Source organism: Pteropus vampyrus, unplaced genomic scaffold, assembly GCF_000151845.1.
Source record: "Pteropus vampyrus isolate Shadow unplaced genomic scaffold, Pvam_2.0 Scaffold256, whole genome shotgun sequence".
Classification (NCBI taxonomy): Eukaryota; Metazoa; Chordata; class Mammalia; order Chiroptera; family Pteropodidae; genus Pteropus; species Pteropus vampyrus.
The window spans coordinates 388,777-411,564 of NW_011889037.1; the positions used below are offsets into that span (position 1 = coordinate 388,777).

The 22,788-nt window shown below is 54.8% G+C and overlaps 1 protein-coding gene and 4 pseudogenes across 1 annotated transcript in view; 4 read left to right on the plus strand and 1 right to left on the minus strand.

The window, feature by feature from the left end:
- Positions 1–22,202, minus strand: part of MROH1 (maestro heat like repeat family member 1) — a 51,246-nt gene extending 29,044 nt beyond the window's left edge. Inside the window, exons 1-13 of the mRNA XM_023520281.1 lie at positions 20,567–22,202; positions 17,749–17,848; positions 17,236–17,357; positions 17,009–17,154; positions 14,888–15,019; positions 14,306–14,468; positions 13,974–14,072; positions 13,356–13,507; positions 12,803–12,943; positions 12,523–12,615; positions 8,386–8,464; positions 8,020–8,133; positions 712–785 (exon numbers count right to left, since the gene is read on the minus strand). Of these exons, the coding sequence (XP_023376049.1) occupies positions 712–785; positions 8,020–8,133; positions 8,386–8,464; positions 12,523–12,615; positions 12,803–12,943; positions 13,356–13,507; positions 13,974–14,072; positions 14,306–14,468; positions 14,888–15,019; positions 17,009–17,154; positions 17,236–17,257 (1,215 nt within the window). The 5' untranslated portion in view covers positions 17,258–17,357; positions 17,749–17,848; positions 20,567–22,202. The remainder of the gene's footprint in view (positions 1–711; positions 786–8,019; positions 8,134–8,385; positions 8,465–12,522; positions 12,616–12,802; positions 12,944–13,355; positions 13,508–13,973; positions 14,073–14,305; positions 14,469–14,887; positions 15,020–17,008; positions 17,155–17,235; positions 17,358–17,748; positions 17,849–20,566) is intronic.
- On the plus strand, positions 3,487–3,602 carry LOC111729344 (annotated as a pseudogene).
- On the plus strand, positions 5,232–5,347 carry LOC111729338 (annotated as a pseudogene).
- On the plus strand, positions 9,572–9,689 carry LOC111729342 (annotated as a pseudogene).
- On the plus strand, positions 17,859–19,933 carry LOC111729307 (annotated as a pseudogene).
- Positions 22,203–22,788: the final 586 nt, after the last annotated feature.

The window sequence follows — 22,788 nt, forward strand, 5'->3', positions numbered from 1 at the left end:
GCCACAGAGGTGGCCTCCTCGCCAGCCTGTGGATGTGCTCCCATGGGGGCTGCTCTCCTGCCCTGCAACCTCCCGCCCCTCCCGGCACAGACTCGTGCTTCTCTGCTCCAGACACACAATCTGCAGCTGCCAAACGCCTGGAGTCCTGACTCTCCACCAACCCGCCTCAGTGACTCCACCTGGGGGCACAGCCAGGTCACCCTCCTCCCAGAGCTGGCACCTTCTCCAGGGCCACGCAATACCAGCTTGGTCTCCTGGGGGGCTGGAGACTGAGGTCAGCCACACAGGCGGCCAACCAGGAGTACGTGCCAGCATCCCCGATAAAGACCCTGGACGCAGGCTGGGGCTTCTGGAGTGGCAGCCTCCGTGAGAGCTGCCACATCGCTGCCACAGGAGTAGATGACTGAGCCTCTTCCCCTGGAGGAGGCTGCTGCGTCTGCTCAGTGTGACAAGCCATAACTGTGAGTGACAGCTCTCATGGGTTCTGGAGCCCTCCTAGAGAATTCTCTAACCTGAGGGTAACTTTGGAGACTAACGTCACACCTAGGGGACCGTGTCAGGACTGAGACGTGGGAGGTCCCTGCTCTCGCGCACCCCCTGATGCTTAGGTCTGGCCCAAGGGGCTGCTGCCTGCTCAGTGGTGGCCTCAGATGCTGGCTGGGCCATATTCCCTATAGCCACTCGCTGGGGAGCCCGGCGGCCCTGTCTTACCTTGCTGTTGGTGTCCAGAAGGGGAAGCCTCATGGCAGAGAGGATGAAGGGCTTCTTAACCTCCATCTGAGCAGCTGCAAGAAACCAACAGATAGCTCAGTGTCCCCACTGAGACCGACGCCAGCCAGCCTGTCCACACCTCGAGTCCCGAGGCCCTGTTGCCAGGGCTTTGGCCTCGGCGTGGCCCTACACCCCGGCGGGGGGCACATAAGCAAAAGCCCACCCCTGTCCCTTGGGAGACCAATAACTCTTTTTCCCAAATAACATTTTATCCCACTAAAAAGCTAGATGGTTGGTAGTTTGGGGCAGCAGGAGAGTCAAAGACATCCGAACCAAGAATTTTATAAACAGCAAAACTGACCATCAAGTATAAAAGCACCAAGAAGCAGAGACCAGGGTCAGGTCCCACGGCCCCCGTGGGACCCAATGGAGAACGAGCTTCGACAGCCAGAACGAGCAGAGGTGCGACCTCAGCACGGAGGGGCACCGCATCCACAGGCACGCACTGCCGCCCACCCAGGGCAGACACCGCACGCGACTGCTGAGGCAGCAGGAGGCCCGGGAGCACTCCGGAGCGCGTGTTCTGCCACTTTGCAGGTGGTGGCGGCGTCGGCGCTGCTCCAGCATTAGGCTTGCATGCGTTACAGGAGGCAAAACAGCAAGTGTGGGAGATTCTCGCCTGTCAGGCCTGAGAGCCAGGCTCTCGGGCTGGGAGAACGGACGCGGCGAGAGGAGAGTGGGGCGGAAGCTCTGGGGTCCGTGTGCTCACTCGGCTGCGTTGGCGTGCATGCGCACGCGTCTGCTGCAAAGGCCCAGGAACAGCGACCGCCATGGCGTGAGGAGCACCCCAGCACCAAGCTGCTGTCTTATTAAAAGATGATTTCTCGCCGAAGGAGACGGGCTTTATGGAGGAATGCTGGGGCAAGAAATACATGAGACAAGCCTAGAATGTCAGCCGTCAAAGGACCCAGAGCTCAGAGGCTCCCACTGCCAAAAATGATGCAGCTGGAGCTTCAGTAATGATAATAACTGCAATGAATCGAAAGCCCTCAAATCTGTTAAAATCCATGAACACTTATAAAAGAAAGGGTCACCTCGGGAAGGTGACAGGGAACAAACAGCCTACAAGCAAACGAGTCCAGGACCGACCCTGCTGTCCAGAAGTGAGCCGCACTGCGGGGCGGGCAGACAGTAGAGGAGGGGGACTTCTTCCAATCAAGGTGTTCCAGCTAATCGATGACAAAGAAATGAGAGAATTAGAGCATCAGCCAACTTGCCCCCAGGCACTGAGCATCAATGCTGCCAAGGTCACAGGACAGAGAAAACCAGAAGCATGTGCCTCCCAGTCTTGCCAAAGGGGCTGAACCACAGTCTGATCCTGCCTCTGAATCCAGCTGCCAATTTGCAAGAAATTCAGACAGAAGAGAGAGACATGTTGACCTTGAGGGCGCGGTCTGCACAACTCAGCTGTGAGAAGCTCTACAGGCAAACAGCCCAGGTTCTCCCCAAATTACAAGAGAAAGAAAAGAATGGACAAGGGACCTGTAGCTCAAAGGAGACTTAAACATGGGGCGCTGTTCAATGGGGACGGTTTCTGGGGACGGGGACCCTCGATGGCCCTACAAATGGCTGGATGGTAAATTGTTGTGTTTCTCAACAATTGTAAACAGACAAAAACACCAATGACTGAGCCTCCAGAAAAAGGAGAGACTTAAGCACAGCTGGCCCTTGAACAAGGCGGGCGTCAGGGGTGCCCACCCCCGCAGTCCAAAACCCGCGGATAACATGAGACCCCCCCCAAGACCTCACGACTAGTGGCCTGCCGCTGAGCGGGGCCTTACCGACACCATGAACAGTCACGTAACATGTATTTTGTGCGTTGCAGGTGTCGTGCACTGTGTTCGCACAGTACACTGGAGAAAAGAATGCGTCACTAGGAAGGTCATGAGGAAGAGAGAATACACTCGGCCAACTGAAAAAGACCGGCACGTAAGTGGACCGTGCAGTTCAAACTGTGCTCGGCGGGGCCGCGGGGGCGGTGATTTCTCTACCGGGCGTGACCGAGCCGAGGCACCTCAGGGCCTGCTGTAAACTATCGGGAATTGACCACTATAAAATCAGGACAACTGTCGCTTATTGGTGGGTGCAGGAGCATGACTGGGACAGGGTGCAGGAAAAGGGCTTCCGGGGTGACGAGTGCACTTCAAGAGACCTGGCAGTAGACACAAAGGTGTTTGTCTCAGAACATGTCATTAAGCCATATGCGGAGAGCGGGCAATGCGGCTCCAAGCTGAGGGGCCCCGAAGGCTGTGGCTCCCAGGAGCCAGGCAAGGGGCATGGCACAGAGTCTCCCTCCCAGCCTCCAAAGGAGCCAGCCCTGCTGACATTTCGATCTTAGACACTTAGATCCCAGGGCTGAAACAACAAATTTCTACTGTTTAAGTCACACAGTTTGCAGTGCTTTGTTCAGGTGGCCTAATAATGCACAATGTCCACCGAGCACCGCAGCAGTGCATCACTGCCAGCCAGGCCTGCCTCGAGAAACAGGAAAAATCCCAAATAAACTATCTAACTCTACACCTGAAGGAACTAGAAAAAGAACAAAACTCAAAGTGAGTAGAAAGAAGGAAATAATAAAGATCAAAGCAGAAATATGCACAATAGAAATTTAAGAAATAGAAAAGATTGGACGTGGCTCTATAGTGTAGCGGTTAGAACGTCTGCTTTACATGCAGAAAGTCCTCGGCTCACACCCGAGTGGAGCCACAGTCCATGGTCTACGGCCATGCCACCCTGAACAGGCCCGATGTCTGATCTCAGAAGCTAAGCAGGGTTGGGCCTAGTTAGTACTTGGATGGGAGACCACCTAGGAAGACCAGGTGCTGTAGGCATAATAAAAAACTTTAAAAAAAAAGAAAAAAGAAATAGAAAAGATCAATAAAACTAAGCTGGTATCTTTGAAAAGATAAATAAAATAGACAAACCTTTAGCCAAACTCATCAAGCGAAAAAAAGAGAGAGGTCCCATATAAATAATATCATGAATGAAAGAGAAGTTACAGCCGACAACACAGAAATACAAAGATCATGAAAGAATACTATGAACAATATATATGCCAACATATTCAACAATTCAGAAGAAATAAATATATTTCTAAAAGTATATAACCTTCCTCGGCTGAACCAGTTGAGGGCGCGGTCTGCACAACTCAGCTGTGAGAAGCTCTACAGGCAAACAGCCCAGGTTCTCCCCAAATTACAAGAGAAAGAAAAGAATGGACAAGGGACCTGTAGCTCAAAGGAGACTTAAACACGGGGCGCTGTTCAATGGGGACGGTTTCTGGGGACGGGGACCCTCGATGGCCCTACAAATGGCTGGATGGTAAACTGTTGTGTTTCTCAACAATTGTAAACAGACAAAAACACCAATGACTGAGCCTCCAGAAAAAGGAGAGACTTAAGCACAGCTGGCCCTTGAACAAGGCGGGCGTCAGGGGTGCCCACCCCCGCAGTCCAAAACCCGCGGATAACATGAGACCCCCCCCAAGACCTCACGACTAGTGGCCTGCCGCTGAGCGGGGCCTTACCGACACCATGAACAGTCACGTAACATGTATTTTGTGCGTTGCAGGTGTCGTGCACTGTGTTCGCACAGTACACTGGAGAAAAGAATGCGTCACTAGGAAGGTCATGAGGAAGAGAGAATACACTCGGCCAACTGAAAAAGACCGGCACGTAAGTGGACCGTGCAGTTCAAACTGTGCTCGGAGGGGCCGCGGGGGCGGTGATTTCTCTACCGGGCGTGACCGAGCCGAGGCACCTCAGGGCCTGCTGTAAACTATCGGGAATTGACCACTATAAAATCAGGACAACTGTCGCTTATTGGTGGGTGCAGGAGCATGACTGGGACAGGGTGCAGGAAAAGGGCTTCCGGGGTGACGAGTGCACTTCAAGAGACCTGGCAGTAGACACAAAGGTGTTTGTCTCAGAACATGTCATTAAGCCATATGCGGAGAGCGGGCAATGCGGCTCCAAGCTGAGGGGCCCCGAAGGCTGTGGCTCCCAGGAGCCAGGCAAGGGGCATGGCACAGAGTCTCCCTCCCAGCCTCCAAAGGAGCCAGCCCTGCTGACATTTCGATCTTAGACACTTAGATCCCAGGGCTGAAACAACAAATTTCTACTGTTTAAGTCACACAGTTTGCAGTGCTTTGTTCAGGTGGCCTAATAATGCACAATGTCCACCGAGCACCGCAGCAGTGCATCACTGCCAGCCAGGCCTGCCTCGAGAAACAGGAAAAATCCCAAATAAACTATCTAACTCTACACCTGAAGGAACTAGAAAAAGAACAAAACCCAAAGTGAGTAGAAAGAAGGAAATAATAAAGATCAAAGCAGAAATATGCACAATAGAAATTTAAGAAATAGAAAAGATTGGACGTGGCTCTATAGTGTAGCGGTTAGAACGTCTGCTTTACATGCAGAAAGTCCTCGGCTCACACCCGAGTGGAGCCACAGTCCATGGTCTACGGCCATGCCACCCTGAACAGGCCCGATGTCTGATCTCAGAAGCTAAGCAGGGTTGGGCCTAGTTAGTACTTGGATGGGAGACCACCTAGGAAGACCAGGTGCTGTAGGCATAATAAAAAACTTTAAAAAAAAAGAAAAAAGAAATAGAAAAGATCAATAAAACTAAGCTGGTATCTTTGAAAAGATAAATAAAATAGACAAACCTTTAGCCAAACTCATCAAGCGTAAAAAAGAGAGAGGTCCCATATAAATAATATCATGAATGAAAGAGAAGTTACAGCCGACAACACAGAAATACAAAGATCATGAAAGAATACTATGAACAATATATATGCCAACATATTCAACAATTCAGAAGAAATAAATATATTTCTAAAAGTATATAACCTTCCTCGGCTGAACCAGGAGACAATACAAAATCTAAACAGGCCAATTACTAGCAATAAGATTGAAGCAATGATGAAAGATGTCCAGCAAATCGAGGTCCAGGACCAGACGGCTTCACAGGTGATTCTACCAAACACTCATCGAAGAAGTAAGACCCGTTACTCCTAAACTACTACAAAAGACTGAAGAGGAAGAAACACTTTCAAACTCACTTTCTGAAGCCAGCAGTGCCCGAACACCAAAGCCAGATGAAGACACTGCAAGAGAAGAAACTTACAGGCCAATGTCCGTGATGGACATGGACGCAAACTTGTCAACCAAATGGCAGCAACCCGGATTCAGCAGCACATTGACGCATCACACTCTATGACCGAGTGGGATTCATGCCAGGGCTGCCAAGGTGGTTCAGCACCTGCCCATCAACATGATACATCACACTAAAAGAATAAAGGATAAACCACGTGATCATCTCAGTGGATACAGAAAATGTGTTCGACAAAATCCAACATTCTTTTAGGATAAAAACTCTCAGCAAAGTGGGAGTAGAGGGAACATAGTTCGACATAACAAAGGCCACATACCACAAACCCACAGCGAACACCATACTCAAGAGGGAAAAGCTAAGAGCTTTCCTCTAAGATCAGGGCCAACATGAGGCTGCCCGCTCTCACCGGTTGCATTCCAGAGTACTGGAGTCCTAGCCAGAGCAGTGAGGCGAGAAAAAGAAATAAAGGTGTCCAAATCAGAAAGGAAGAAAAAAAACTATCATTATTTTCAGATGACATGTTATCACATATAGAAAACCCTAAAGACCCTACCAAAAAAACTATTAGAACTCATCGATGAATTCAGAAAAGTTCTGCAGGATACAGACTCAAATATAGAAGTCTTTTGCGTTTTTATAAACCAATAACGAACGATCGGAAGGAGAAATTAAGAAAACAATTCCATTTATAATTGCATCAAAAAGCCTAAAGTACCTAGGGATACATTTAACCAAAGAGGTGAAAGACTTGTACTCAGAAGACTGTGAAGACCGAAGCAGGAAACTGAGGAGACGAGCAGATGGAAGCACACGCCGTGCTCATGGAAGGGGCAGCGCTGTTCGAATGTCCTCACAACGTGAAGCAGCAGCAGTCGGTGCAACCCCCGTCACAACGCCAATGGCGTTCTGCTCAAAATTAGGACTGGCCATAAAAGTTATACGGAACTACAGAAGACCCCAAACAGCCAAAGAAACCTTGAGAAAGAACAAAGTGGGAGGGATCACACTGCTTGATATCGAACTACACTATGAGGCCACAGTAATCAAAACAGCACGGTTCTGGCAATTTCATCTTCTGTCCGGTTCTCCCGACACCATTCATTGAATAGACTTTCTCTCCCCCATGGCGTGGCTTTATTCTGTTCTGTCCCATGACCTGTGTGCCTGTTTTGTGCCAGAAGCATGGAGACACTGAATGTCCGGGTGGAAACAGACACCCGTGAGAGCACCAAGGCCAGGTTGCTGCGCCCAGCACTGCCCCCGAGCTCCACTGCAAACATGGCTCGTCACTTCCCAAAGGACCGAGTGGCAGGCACTTCACCCTCCGCGTACTCACCAGGAAGGGGGTGGCTGCACCTTCTGCATCTGAGGCGCCGTCCCCAGGGAGCCGGCGTGCTGCAGGCAGCTGTCCAGGCCGCCACTGCCCTCCCGGCACTGCCCTTCCCAAGCCGCTACCTCCTCGTGCCCAAAGCCCGAGCTGCCCCATGTCCACGGTGCTGTTTGCGACCCAGCGCCAGCCCACAAGCCCACGGGATGGGGGTCAGCACGCCCGCTCAACGGCCAGCAGGAATGTGCTATGGGCTGTGAGGGCCACCCAGGCCTCTGTCACATCTCTGCTTGCTTGTGCCGCCGATCACAGGACACAACTGCTGTCAGCCATGGCTGCAGGACTCACGCGGCAACTTTACTGAGTCAGGTAAGAGCATGCGGACAAGGCTCACCGATGACGCGAGCTCAGGTGTGACACACAGCTCAGCTCCATGCCGAGAGTAAGCTGGAAAGTGGGAAGCCTGGGCCCTTCCACCCGACTGTGAGGGGACCATCGGACACACTGGCGGACATCCTACAGGACGACCTCTTTGACTCTCCCAAAAAGTCCCTCCTGAGAGGACTAACCCTCCAAGGACACCCCTGCTGAGGGGCGGCAGTGGCAGACGACGCCCCGTGTGTATGAGCACCTCTGGGCCATCAGCAAAAGTGAACACCAGTGGTGGCCTTCAGCTGCTAAGCACACAGTTCTTGCAACTTTTCAGAGAGTCTGTGATTTTGCAAAATGTAGGGCTGGGAGGTGTTTCCGAAGAACTGAAAGCATGGCCGCTTTCGGCCGCCAAGCGCCCCCGCCGCACTCACCGGCGGAGTTGATGGCGTGCCTCAGGACGTGCAGGGTGCCCATGCGGCTCCTCTCCGTGCTGCTGTCCAGCCGGGGCAGCAGGAAGGCCAGCAGGCGGTCAGGTGAGTAGCGTGCTGCAGGGTGGGCGTGTCACAAGCTATGAGGACCTGTCTGGACTCCCTTGCTGCCTGCGCCCCCAATCCCGGCCAGGAGGGTGCGCGCTTGGCCGGTGACAGGACCGCGGAGCCACACGCAGGCCCGGGCAGCGGTGGACCAAGAAGGCTCATCACGCCAACCCCCGCAGCACCGCGCACAGGGAGGGCCTCGGCGCGGGTGCTCACCCAGCGGGCGCTCACCCAGCGGGCGCTCACCCAGCGGGCACTCACCCAGCACGGTGAAACAGCGCAGCACCTCCTTCTGGTTGCTCATCACCAGGGGGCTCGTCGACTCCACGGGCACGCAGATCTGCGGCAGGGGGCAGCGGACTGGTCAGGGGGGTGGCGCCTCTGCCCCGGGGCTGCGCTGTCTACAGGTGCAGGGCGCACACACTGCCCAGCCCTCCCGGCCTCTTCAACAGGCGCATCCAGGTGCGGGGTGCCAGCCGGCCTCACCTGGGCAGAAGGAACGCGCCCTGCATGGACATGGACGCACCAGGAGGGGACCCGCCCACAGGGCGCTTCTAACTGCCCTCACGTAGGCAGCCAGGACAAGCTCGTTGTCAGAGAAAAACTGCCACCTCCGCGCCCCTGGGCACGCACCCTTGGGCACAGAAAGCACAGAAACCAAGGTGCCCACAGTCCATTCTTCAAACTGTGGGGAAAAGCTGCATTGGTAAAATATAAACCGTGAGTCTCTGGGCTCCGCTGCGCCTCGGCCGGTGACCCTGAAGGTACCTCCCGCGCACCTGGGGGGACTCCAGATGACGTCATAGACCACTCACCCCTCAGGGTCACGACAAAAGATCCCAGCAGGCCTCTGCACAAAGGGCTCTCAGGCAGCTCTGCCGTGCAGCCCATCCCAGGAATCCGTGCAGCCCATCCCAGGAATCCGAAGAGGTGACCCACAGTGCAGGGTGAGTCCCCGACCATGAGCCCTCCCAGCCTGCACCCCCAGTTCTCAGAGCTGCTGGGAACCAAGAGGGGGCGGGCCAGCGGGGGGCTCTGCTCCATCACCCCGCAGCTCCTCCTCGCTTCCTCGGTAAAGACCTGCTCTGGTCATAAAGGCACCACAACCAACGGGCCGTCAGAAACATGGCAGTGAGAGATGTCCCCAGATCTCTCCCCGTGAAACAACAATAAGCTGAACATCTAAAACTCAACAAAAAAACACCGAGACTGCGCACCAGCACCTCTGAGCGTGGGATCTGCACATAAGAGCTACCACAGTGACCAGGACATGGAAGCAACCAAAATGTCCTATGACAGATGATGGGCTAAAGAAGCTGTGGTACATGTATACAATGGAATATTACTCAGCCATAAGAAGAGATGAAATACTGCCAATTGTAACAATGTGGATGGACCTCGGGATAATCATGCTAAGCGAAATAAGCTAGACAGAAAAAGTTGAAAAGTCTACGGCCATGCTACCCTGAACAAGCCCGATCTTGTCTGTTCTCGGAAGCTAAGCAGGGTCGGGCCTGGTTAGTACTTAGATGGGGACCACCTAGGAAGACCGGGTGCTGTAGGCATAAAAAATAAAAAAATAAGGGATTGTAAGGTGACAAGATCCTTGCAATCTGTGAGGTCAACCAAGGGTTGCCTCGCCTAAAAACAAATAAATAAAAATTAAAATTAAGATATTAAAAAAATAAAAATAAAAAGTTGAAAATCACGTATCACTTATATGTGGGATATAAACCTAAAAGCAACGAATGAACAGGACAAACAGAGACTCATGGACATGGACAATGGACTAGTGGTTACCAGGGGATAGGGGGAGGGAGGAGGTAGTCGTGGTAAAGGGGGTCAAATATGTGGTGACAGAAAAAAATCTAACTATGAGAGGTGAACACACCGTGTAAATATGCATATGCCTTACTGTTAAAGTGTATAGCTCAAACACTGGATTTCATTAACCAGTGTCACCATTAAATGAATGAATGAATGAATGAATGAATGAATGAATAAAGGAATACAGGCCCCCCAGCCTTCTGCATGCTCAGTTTTACGTCGCTCGCTCTGGGGAAGCCAGCGCCACGTCGCAGGACACTCAAGCAGCCACATAGAGAGAGCCAGTGGCAGGAATCCCGGCCTCCCGCCCACAGCCAGGGGAGGCAACCCCGAGGAAGCAGAGCCTCTAGCCCGATCCAGCCCCTAGGTGGTGCGGACCCCAGCTAGAGCCCACGGCCCAGCTTCTCCCGGGTTCCCGCCCTGCCATGACTGCGAGATGATAAAGACTATTGCAAGGTGCTACGTACTGGAGTAGATGGTTACACAACAGACAACTAAGGTAACTGAGCACTCACCTGGGAAAAAGATAAAATTCAATTCTTACTCTTTCCCTAAAATGGATTCCAAGTGCATTAAACCATAAAAGCAGGGAAAGTGGGGGAATCTGAAAACTAACTGCAGAATTTTAAAGGCTTCCTTAAGTATAATGAGACCCAGGCTTAACATAAAAGATGGAAAATTGGTGTGAAAATCAAATAATTTTGCGTGGCAAAAAAAAATGTCATAAATAGAGCCAAAAAATAAAGGACAAAGTCGGAACACATATTTATACATATATGATACAAGACTATAAATAACTGCTACAGATCAATATGAAAAAACCTAAAAGCCAACAGTAAAACAAAGGACATGAACGCACAGCGCAGAGAAAAGATCACCTTCTCAGCTTTCGCGTTTATATTTCCCTTTGAAGCCACGCCCCACTTGCACCCCAGCGCGCAGCTGACCACCCTGTGTCCAGCTCTGCACGTGGGCGCCGCTTCGTACAGTCGTCCCCAGGCACCGTGCTACGGCGCTCGTCTTCCTCACTGTTGCGGTTTCAGTCGTCAACACGTTCCCCAGGGAGACCCCAGGCGCCCGGGCCAGGCTAATTCCCAGACCCTTCGCAACAGGTTTCTACCGCTAATGCGAACGACACTTGTCTGCACTTCCCAACGGGTCAGTATGGCAGAGGGAAACGCTGGGGTGTGTGGGTTCATCTGCAGCCCGCAGCCTCGCTGAGCTCCTTACTAGCTTGACCACGTGCGCTCTCTCGGTTTGTCCCTGGGAACTTCTGGAAGCGGATCGATCGCCAGTAACTAATACCGCTGAGTGCTCACAAGCACCAGGCGCTAAGCTAGGTGCTGAGACTCAGCCGTGAACAGGCCACGCCGGACCACACCCCAGCGCACGGCAGCGCATGCCAACAGTGGGTCACTGATTGCAGCTAACGCCTGAGCAGCGCGGGGCTCAGGGTGCCAGCCCTGCACTCTCAGAGATCCACATATAACTTCACCCCCGCAGAAGGGGACCACCTACAGCAGCCTACTCCAGACCAGAAGCCTTACCACCCAACACACACGTTTTGTATGTCATATGCATGATGCGCTGTATTCTTACAACAAAGCTAGAGAAAAGAAAGCGTTACTAAGAAAATCATAAGAAAAAACATGTAGAGTATTTACTGGAAAAAAACAGCATGTCAATGGACCCATGCATTTCAAACCATGGCGGGGGTGGTGATAAGGGACAGCCTGTCCTCTCCCCCCAGCCTCAGCCTCCCGTTTCGGCCTCTCCTTACAGAATTGGCCTCGGGTCCCGTTCAGGGAGTGGGCTTCTTCCTGCCCTCGACCCTGAATGGAGTGTGTCTGTTTCCCACTCACACTGACGCACGCTGAGGGACTGACTGGGTCCGTGAACTTCACCAAGCTAAAGAAATTCCTCTCTAATCCCGGTTGTCAGGGTTTTAAGGATAAATGAGTGTCGAACTTCGCCAAAAGCTTTTCTGCACTGACTGAGATCAGAGGATATTGTCCCTAATCTGTTTCCGTGTGACACCGAGTTCCCGTCACCGCCACACCTGTCATCTGACCTGGTGGCAGGTTTGCAGTGAGGCCTCCGAGCCCTTTCCAAGTCACCTCTGGACCCTCCCCTCGTGGGCCTCACTGCCCTGCGGCCCCTCTGCCAGCCCGCAATCTCGCCTGCCCAGCCTTCTCCCTGCTCAGTCCTCGGGGGACCCAGACCCAGCACAGACACTTCCAGACTATCTCAGGCCACCCCTGCCCTGCTGGCCACCCCTTCCTGCCACCTCCATGCTGGGGTCTCCACTGCCACATTGCACGTGCCAGTGTTGAGCAGACAACGATACAGCTATATCTCCGACAGCCGCACCCACGTGACTCAGGGGACACCCGCTGGACCACCCACCCTGACTCTAGCCACACGGAGGGCCCCAGCCCTGCACCACCGCGTGGCGCCCCCAGTGAGTTCCCTGACCTCACCCCCACCGTAGTACGCTCACACCCCTGTTCTCACCACCAGCATGCTCCCCCACAGCATCCCCCCAGCACCCCACTCCCACTCCCAGCCTACCTGGGCATGCAGAGCAGCCAGGAGTGAGTCGAGCTGGACGTCCAGCGTGCGGCTGCCCACACTCACGGCGGCTTCGAGGATCTGGCCCAGGCTCTGCAGGGAGAGGGGCCGTCAGTGGCCCCTGAAGCCAGTCCCAGGAGGAGGGATGGGGCAGGAAGGGGCCCTGGGCTACTATCCAGTCAGGGCAGCGGGGAGACATCTGACCGGCCTACCCACGCGGGGTCTGAAGGGTGCTCAGGGCGATCCCTGCTCCCCCCGCAGGCGGTTGCAGGGGCCACACCTTGGACACGTGGCAGGTCTCGGCGTGCCTCTTGTAGAGCGTGAGGACCCCAGGCAGCAGTTTGGGCAGCTGCTCCTCCAGCTTCTCACTGGGCATCAGGTTGCTCATGGGCCCCAGGGCCTGCACCACGGCTAGCCGGAGCTGAGGGGAAAGCGACAGTGCTCATAGCCCTCACGGGACAGAGCGGCAAACAGCCCGTTCGCCAGGAGTCCAGGGCCGGATGTCGCCTGACTGGGGGTCCTAACAGAGCCTGGCATGTGGGTCATCTCGCCTCAGCCCTCCCGCAGGCAGCCCTGGGGCCTCAGGCAGAGAGCAGTGGGGGTGGGAGGGGGTGACCACGACAACTGGGGCTCAGCAACAAGCTGTGTGCACTCCATGGAGACCTGCAGGTGAGACCTTGCACAGGGCACCTCCACTCCGACAAGACCCCTGCCTCCCGAGTATAAGGCCCACAAGAAGAGACAGAGCAGTAGCAGAGGCCCGGGCTATGAGCGGGGACCTGCGGGGGGCCAGCTCGGGGTGGGAGACAGTGGCCAGCAAGGTGAGGCCGTACCTTGGCTTCGCGGCTCTGCAGCCACTGCTGAAAGAGGATATCGTAGGCACTGGACATGGGGGAGGCAAAGGCGTCCTTCCTGACTGTGGGGTCTGGGGCCTGGTCCAGGTTGGCCAGGTACTCGAGCGTGCCCTCGCTGAAGTGCTGCAGGGCTGCGTAACCGGCCACGAGCCGTGAGCGGTGGGCAGTGAGTGGCCAGGCTCCAACACCTGCGTCTGCTGCCCCTTCTACACCCACACGTACAACACCCTCCAGACACGGGCCCAGCCGGAACCCCGGGACTCCGCTGGGTGAGCAGTGTCCCCAAGCCTACGTCTTTCCCAGGACCTCGGAATGGAGCTTTTGGTAATAGGTGTAATTAGTTAGGATGCTGTCATAGTGGGTGGGCCTAGGGTGGGCCCTGATCCAGCAGGACTGTGGCCTCACAAGAAGAGACAGACAGCGGGAAAAGACAGCCATGTGCGACAGAGGCAGAGGCTGCAGTGACACAGCTGCAGCCACCCTTCCTCTAACTTGCCCCTAAGGCCTTCCTCCTGCAGCCTAAAGGACCCGTGACGTCCACAGACGGGCACCGGAGAGGAGACAGAAGGCCAGCGTGGCTGGGCGGGCCCTGCTCACCATAGCAGAGCACCTCCCTCGTCGTGTCGTGCTTGGCTGTCCCCAGCATGGGTAGCATGGTGTTCAGGATGGACGTCAGGAAGGGCACCATGCCGAATGCTGCAAGGGGCAGGTCACAGAGGCCCTGCCGCCACCCCCACCACTCATCTTCCCACACCCTGTGCCCAGCAACAGGCAGCGGTGCCACACACGCACGGCTGCAGGGCCCTGGGCTCCTTCTGCTCAGCCTGGGGTGGGGGCAAAGCTGCTGACTCACAGAAGCTGAGGTGCCAGGGGGCCCAGGACTCACTCGAGAACATGGTGGGAGGGGTCGAGGCCAAGTCACCACCTACCATTGGAAACCGAGAGGTTGGCCAGTGTCCGCACCACAAAGTAGTGTGGCAGGGCCCCGGGCTGCAGCTTGCTCAGCATCTCCTCCATCACCGTGCTGATGAACTGCTTCCCCACCGCCACCAGGACGTTGCTGGCGGCTTGCTGCCAGTCCCAGACCAAGTCCTGCACCCCAAAGAAAATACGAGCTGACATCCGACCAAGGAAAAGAGACAGGAAGCAAAGGTGACATGCCTGCCACCAAGGATGAGAGGCCTGTTTTCAGGCTCCCCAGTGAGCGCCTGCCAGGGAGACCTCAAGCCTAGCCCCACCCTGGGACGAGGACAGTGCTGCCACTGCTAGCCAGTCCCACCTGAGCCCAAACACGGGGACATAAGCGCCAGGCCCTACATTTACCTTAAGAGGTCAGGAACCTTCTCTCTGCTTCAGTGTCCACCTCTGAGATTATGGGGTGACCCTCCCCACCCAGGAGGGCGGTCAGTGCACAGGACTGGGGGGCCAACCCTAAGGTGGCCAGACAAACCCACCTTCCAAGGCGCTGGGGGAGAAAGGCCAGGGGGAGGCTTGGCCAGCACCCCGCGTACCTTTGCCTTGGTCATCTCGCTGGAGGCCAAGAGGATGACGGCCCTGGCCATGTCCTTGTCCAGCTCACTGATGTGGTTGCTGACGACCGTCTCCATGGCCCTCAGGATCATCGTCCGGTACGGATGCGCCAGCTGAGGAGCAAAAGTATGCAGGGAGGGCCCAGAAGGGGAGCTGAGCACCCAGGCACCCTGCCAGTGCCTCTTGTGTTCTCTACAGGACTCGAGACAAGCTCTCCTGTCTCTGCCCTGACATGAGGAAAGGGCACAGCTGAGCTTTCTTTGTGGCCCTCAGGACGGCTGCAGGCTTCACGTAAACAAGGGCCTCGGGAAGGGCGTGGGGGTGGGGTGCTGGTCTTCAGAAGGGCCGGAGCAATCTGTGCAGCCATGACGAGCAGATGGTGAGCTGGTGGGCTCCTGCACCCTGTGTGGCCAGTCTCCTGGTCAAGGGAAGCTGCCTCCCTGATGTGGCCATCTGTCCCTCAGCTAAGCAGTCCTGTCATGACAGAGTTCTCTGAGACCAGGACTTGCTAACAGAAACAAGACTTCAAGTGTCTCATTTCTAAATCTATAAAGCACCACGTGTCTCTGATGTGGCGCTGACGTGTGACGAGTGGAGAGGGGTCCGTAATTTTCTCCTGTCATCCTACATCCTTTTGGAGAGATTGAACAATCGCAAAGGTGCTCACAAGTAGAGAGTCCAAAGGGGCAGGGCAAGTGGCGAGTGGAAAGGGGAGGGGCCGGGGGAGGGCGGTGCTGGCGGGGACCACGATCCACAGGACAGAACTTCCGGGGACGACGCTCCGCAGGACAGAACTTCCAGACCAATACATGTTTACTCTAAACACGCTAACCATGAAGGAAAATCATGTTTTTAAAGTGGGTAAGTTAATTAAAAAGACTAGAAAGAAGGCAAAATCATAAATGAGCTGGAAGATGACATCCCCAGGAGATGGCAGCTGACAGATGAAAGAGCAAAAACTCACAGCACACTTAAATTTTGCTATGAATTGCTAAAAATAATAAGGCTCATTTAACCGTTCTTTGGCCATTTCCTCAAATAGCAAGGGCTGCCTGGCTCTTCTCTAACAGACGCCGATCTTGGCGTGCTGTGGTGATAGAGAGACAGTCTCTGACACCCAGAACACACGCGGGCTGAAGCCCCAGGAAGCCGAGAGCCGCGGTGGACACGCACACTGAGCCCGGGCGTGAGGCACTCTCCTCCCCACATGACCTATGGACAGTGTGTCTGTCTCTTGTCAAAGTCCCAACAAGCAGGCCTAGCATTCCCACGCAAACGAGAGGCCAAAAACAGCTAGGACAGCCAGGGGGTCGGAGAGCAGAACCCTCACCACAACATGTCATGAAGCCACAGGACAATCAGCTCAGAGGCCACTCAGCAGGACTAGGCAATTTCCCTCAGGAGATGGCAACTGACAGATGAGAGAGCAAAAACTCACACTGTACAGAGATCCCTTCTTGTGTACCAAAATGCCAAATCGAACAAACAAGAAATGGCCTGTTGAGACTGCAAAAGTCTCTGCCCACCCCGGGAATGGGTCTAAACCAGGTATTGAGGAAAACTAGAAATGGTGCCCAGTTATTCAGACAGCAGAGAGCTAGCAAGGTCACAGAGCCAGCGGCCAGCGAGGTCCCGGGAGGAGAGAGCTAGCTGAGCCCCTGCTGCCCAGGCAAGGTCAGCACTCAATACCCCTGTGGGCCTGGATTCAGGACTGAGGTCCCCTTATCCGTGGTTTTGCTTCCCACAATTTGTTACCCGCACTCGACCATGGTGGGAAAATAGTAAATGGAAAATTCCAGAAACAAACAGTTCATAAGTTTCACATTGCAGCCGTCCTGAGTAGCCTGATGAAATCTCCCTCCAGCCCAGTGGGGAACCTTCCCTTTGTCAGGGGATGGACCCTCCATAGGCTTCCTGGGGCCCCTCAGCCACTTCTTATGCCAGAGGCACCACGCCCCCAACACACCTCCAACACACCCCCACCCTCAACCCCCAGGCCCTGAGACCCTGCCCTGCAGGCTCCACCCCTAGGTCCCCAGGCCCCGCCCCTAGGCCCACAAGCCCTGCCCCGACCCAGAAGGGCGGGACTGTCCTGTCCACACCTTCTCATGCAGCCGCAGGTGCTCCTCACAAGCGCGGAGCGCCTCCTCCGGCTGCGACTCTCCGAGGGCACACAGCGCACTGCACACCTGCTCCTGCACCAGAGGGTCCTTGTCGGTGATGGCGTCCAGCAGGATGGTGGACAACTCTGCAGCGACAAAGCCCGTGTTCAGGCAGGTCTGAGGACACTCCCACTGCACCGGCGGGAGCACCCACCTCACGCACTCACTCTGCACGTAGGACCTGGTCATGGCGGTGGGCCAGGCTCCCCCTCACCGGCGCAGTGTGGACACGGATGGCTTCTCAGCCAGGCTTCTCACCCTGAGTTCACCAGCCTCCTCAGGGCAGCTGCTGTTTGCCAAAAGCACGTGACTCAGAGGAATGGTCCCGGGCACTGTCCCCTCCACAGGGTCCAGCTCTCCTGGCCCCAGGCCCTTGGGGTGGCAGCCGCCCACTTCCCAATACTCATGCTCCACCACCGCTCAGTTCCCTCCGTGACAGGAGGGAGGTGGCAGAGGAGAGAGGCCACAGTGTGGTCCTGACCATCTGGCCATGCACACGTGGCGGGGGCAAAGGGATCAATGGCCTGAGCCTGGGAGGTGGGGCTATAAGTAAAGGAAAGTTCCAGTTCAAGAGGGTGGACGGTGCCACCAAGACCTCAGTGGAGCGGCAGAGAGATGCGTGTTTTAGGAAGGACAAGCCCACCAGAGCACTAGGAAACGAGAAGATAAAACTGGCAGACCAGAGACCCCTGGGAACCCCAGGCAGACAGGAAGCAGAGGGGGAAGCCTCGGTGTGCGGGCGGCATCAGCAGCTGCTTCCACCGTCTTCCTGGAGAGCATCTAGAGTAACAGGAAACAAGAAATAAAAACATATTCCAATTGCAGCAGAGCAAGAAGGCCAAAAACCCCAGACCGCCAAAGGGTGGAGGGCTGCAAATACTGAGGCTGTCAGGATGGGGGTGAGGGTCCAGAAGGTGCCCACGGAACACACTTCTCACAGGTGGAGCACACCCCCATGTGGGACCCGAACCCCAAGGTGCCGACCTGGTCTGAGTCTGGGAGGCGGGCAGCCTGCCCCTGGGCAGAGGCCTCCCTGCGAAAAGACACTGTGCCTCCCCCAGTGCCTGGAAGAACAAGGGCGGAACCAGCTCGAACCGGCGGCCAGTCTGCAAGGCCCCTCATTCAATGTGCACAGCAGGCTCGCCCGCCCAAGAGGGGCAAACGAACATGAATACTCAAAAGACGCTGGCTCCCAGCCCTCCCGACCGAAACTGAAAACTGGACAAAACACAGGAATCTGCAGTTCTCAGGGCGATGGACATCAGGAGACCTGGGATAGGGAGCCCTGATATGGCTGCAGCTCTCTGCCTGGGGGTGTGGTGCTCAGAAGCACCCAGTGATGCCCAGGCTTGGACTGTTCCTGGGAAGCCCATGGGACCAGAGAGGGTGCTAGAGGCCTGCAGAGCATCCCTGTCACTCGGCTGACTACTGGGCAGCAGAGAACATTCCCACAGACGCCCAGACCCTCATCCCCAGAACCCGTGACGTTACCGTGCACGGCAAAGGCCCTAGCAGGTGGGATTGAGGGCACGGACCCTGAGCGGAGGGGATCCCGTGGATTATGTGGGTGAGACCAGCCTAATTATCCGAGGCCCTAAAAACAGAACCCTTTCCCAGTGGCTCAGAGATGAAAGGAAGGAGGAGAAATTCAAACCGCGGGAAAGACAACCCACCACGCTGGCCTGACGGTGGAGGGGGGAGGCTGTGAGCCAAGGCATGTGGGTGCCTGTGGAAGCTGCCAACGTCCCTCAGCTTATCGCTGGCAAGAAAACAGGGACTTCAGTCCTACACACACAAAGAACGAAATTCTGCCAACAACCTGCTCTTTTAAGAGCAGGAGGGGGCACGGCCCTCCTGACCGTAGGTTTTAGCCCGGTGACGCCCATGGCAGGTTCCTCACCTCAGTGACTTTAAGATAATAAATGTGTGCTGTTTAAGCCACTATGTTTGTGGTGATTCGTTACGGCAGCAAAGGGAAACTAATACAAATGCCATGTTTGAGAAGAAGCTACCCAAGGCCAGGGCAAGGGCCACCCGAAAGGGCAGAAACGGTGCCCAGAGCTCCTAGCAGCCCGAGGGGAAAACTCCAAAGCTCTCAGGGGTTTGCCTCAGAGAGAAGGAAATCAGCCCCAGACTAGATGCTACTCTGGTCTCACCTAACAAAGCTAAAAGCAAGACCTGAAAGGATAAAACTGGTCCCAAGTAGCTCAGCCACATCCCAGCACCGAGTTCAAGAACAGCAGCAGGAACACAGAAATGTCAAGCACCGACAAGATAAAATGGCAACATCTCACATCCAATCAAAAGTCACTGGGCATGAAAAGAGGCAAGAAAATACAACCCCTAAAGAGGATGAATCGATCAACGCAAAATGACACGGAAATGACGGAGAGGAAAGAATTAGTAGACAAGAACGTTTAGACAGTTATTATAACTGTATTTAATATATTCAAGAAACCACAGGAAAGACTGAATATGTTAACATAAAGAAGTAAAGAGAAAGGATGGAAAGAGAAAAACGTGTTTGGCCAGGCGAAGGGGAAGCTCCGGACATTGAAGGACACAGCCTTGACCTTTGCAAGATTGAAATCATGGCAGATCCAGAAACTGATGCCCAGTTCTATTTCACTGGTATCGAAATATATTTCAACCCTTATATGCTCCCAGGTAGAATGACCTGTGTACTGGCCACATCCGGAGGCATAGCTTTCCTGGTCTTATACTTCAAGTTAAGGTCTAAAAAAACTCCAGCTGTGAAAGCAACGTAGAAGGAGTCTAACTAAGCTGCACCTCATCTCTTACTTTCCCACGCCTGGTGAAGTTAATGTCAAATCATTGTGCGATACTCAATTTCTACAATGACTTATGAACCTAGGAAAAAAAGCGAAAGAAAAACGAGGCTGATAATAGTCATAAGAAAGCTGGAATGACTATAATAATATTAGACAAAGTAGATTTCGGAGACATAACAATCCTAAACATTTATGCACCTAATAACAGAGCTTCAAAATACACAAAGCCAAAGCTAATAAAAATGCAAGGAGAAATACACAAATCCAATTTATGGCAGAGATTCCAATACCTATCTCTCTCCGAGTGGTAGGATAGACATACAGAAAATCAGTAAGGGTACAGAAGCCCTGGGCAATACTGTCAACCGACTCTACCAAGGTGGTATTTCTAGAAGAGTTCATTCATTAACAGAATATATCCTTTCCAAAAGCACATGGAACATTTACCAAGACTGACCATATTCTGAGCAATAAAGTCTCAATAAATTTAAGAGAATTCAAGTCATACAAAGAACATCCTCTGACCACAATGGAATTAAATTGGAAATCAATAAGAGAAAACTATTGGAGAGATCCCCAAGTACTTAGAAACTACTAATACGCTTCGAAATGATGCAAGAGCCAGAAAAGAAATGAAAAGTGAAATCAGGAGCATTCTGAAGTGAATGGAAATGAAAAGACATATAAAAACTTGTGTGAAACTTACAACGCTGTCCGTGTTAGAAAGGAATGGCATCAACTTCTACCTCCTCTCATCCGCACAGCCGAGGGGGTCTGAGGGATACACTGCTGGTGAGCTGCTAGTTAGTGAGGGGTAGGACTCAACCAGGGCTGTCTCCCACGGGCTCTGCTCCAAAGCCCAGTCATGTGGCAGGATGAGTGGGCCTTCCCAGCATCGGACGCATGGTAGGCGAGTAGAGGGCCGGCTCCCTCCTCGCTCCCCTGGATAAGTCAGCATGCACCCAGCGGCATTTAGTAATGTCCACCAGGAGCCGTCCCCCTCTTACCGCTGCCACAGGACACGGTGCAGGCTAACCGAGGCGCCGGGCCAACCACGATGAGCCCGAGGCCGCGCGCACCACAGCCCAGAGGGTGCCGTGAGTGTCTGGAGGCCCTGTGTGCGGGGAGACTGGGATGCCAGGACAGCGCAAGGAGTCGGGGGTGCCCCCACCCACAGTCTGCTGGACTTGCCCTCGTAGCACCAGAGCCAGAAAAGGAACAGACTTCCAGAGTCCCCGACAGGAACCCAGGTGATGACCAGGGAAATGCTGTTGCCAGCTCGCCACTCACGGGCCCTTGAGAACACTACGGCTCAGCATAAACCATGCCGAGCTATGTCAAAGTTGGGTGGCCCCCCGGCTGTGAAGAAAGCACATTTCTCATGATGCCCAGCAGCCGGAATCCCCTGAGCACCAGCCAGGGGTGTCTAGAGCCACGGAGCCTTCTGGAGCCCCTACCTCGAGGAGACCAAATGACTGAACTCATGAAAGGCCTCAGAGATGCGGGGCACTGATGACAGATGAGCAGCATCCCGACCGCTCGCCTGGGCCTCAGTGCACCCCGGGTCTGAAAACCAAGCAGACACCCACTCCTAGGAACATGGGTCACCATGGACGCGAGCAAGCATGCGACCCCATGGGCTCCACCTCTGGCCCACCGGTGTCCCAGGGCGTGAGAGATAGCGAGGGGAGGACTGAACAAGCCGTGGCAGCCTGGACATTGTTGTCAAGATGACCAAGACACCTGGGCTTCCGGTCATTCCACTCTGGCACCAACAAGAGACCAGAGACACCTGCTCACTGCAACCAGGACAGCCCGGGATGAAGGCCTGGGATTAAGATCCTGCTGACAGCAGCACCCCAGGCCCCTGGCTGCCAGAACTGTGGGAGCGGCCGCATCACCATCCCACCTCAAGTATCCCTCAAGCATGCTTCCCACATGGCATCCTGGGGCCCAGTGCCGGCTGGGCCTCTTCATCTGGACCACTCACTGCCACTCAAACTCTACAGCCCTGACACTCAGCTGACCATCTTCACACCTGACCTCTCCCACCCCACTCCGCTCCAGCCTCTTCCTCTGTCACCATGCACTCAGCTGTCTGGGTCAGAAATCAGCACTGTCGTCCTGTCCCTCCATCCTCTCCCTCATCCTGTGGTCCACTCATCCACCTCCTTCCTCTCCACCTCTACCATCCCCACACCAGCCCCTTCCAACATGGTCCTTGCCCCTAGACTGTCCCCTCAAAGCCAGCATAAACCCAACTCCACTTGTCCCCACCACCAGATGGTGGCTTCAGCCTACACCCCAGGCAAGGCCCCCCACCAGGGTCCTCCACCCCCTCTCATACCCCAGGGTGCTTGCCTCCCTGCGCTTGAGCTTCCGGGTCAACACCCCCCCTCCCCGCCCCGTCCCCCGCTGGGCCGGCAAAGGGGAACCTCTGTAAGTGTGGAGTTGGAACTGCCTGCGCCCACAAAGCCCTCTCCTCGTGACCTAACTGTGCTGGCGCGCGGGCAAGTCCGAACCCAAAATCCAGGCCTAGGAGCCCAGAGGGGCGGGACCCTATCCCCAGCTGTCTGCGAGCGGCCACCTCTGCAATGTACACTGTGTGACCAACAGCCCTCGAGACCGGACGATCACCTCCCTGCTCTGGATCCTCTCTAATGTCAAAGAGAAAAAGGAAAGAATACAATGGCCCTGTTTTGGGACTCGGGGTTTAGGCGTGGTTTCCCATATGGGCCCCGCTCCCCGGTTTCCCGCTGAGGGGAGCAGGACCGTGGACCACACGCCCCCAGGGAGGTGACAGGCAGAGAGAACAGGGGAACACATGCCCTCCGGAGAGGGGACGGGCACTGGCACCCCGAGTCCCACCCTGTGAGGGGACGAGCACGGGGCAAGGGCACCCCCGCGCCCGCGTGAGGGAACAGGCGA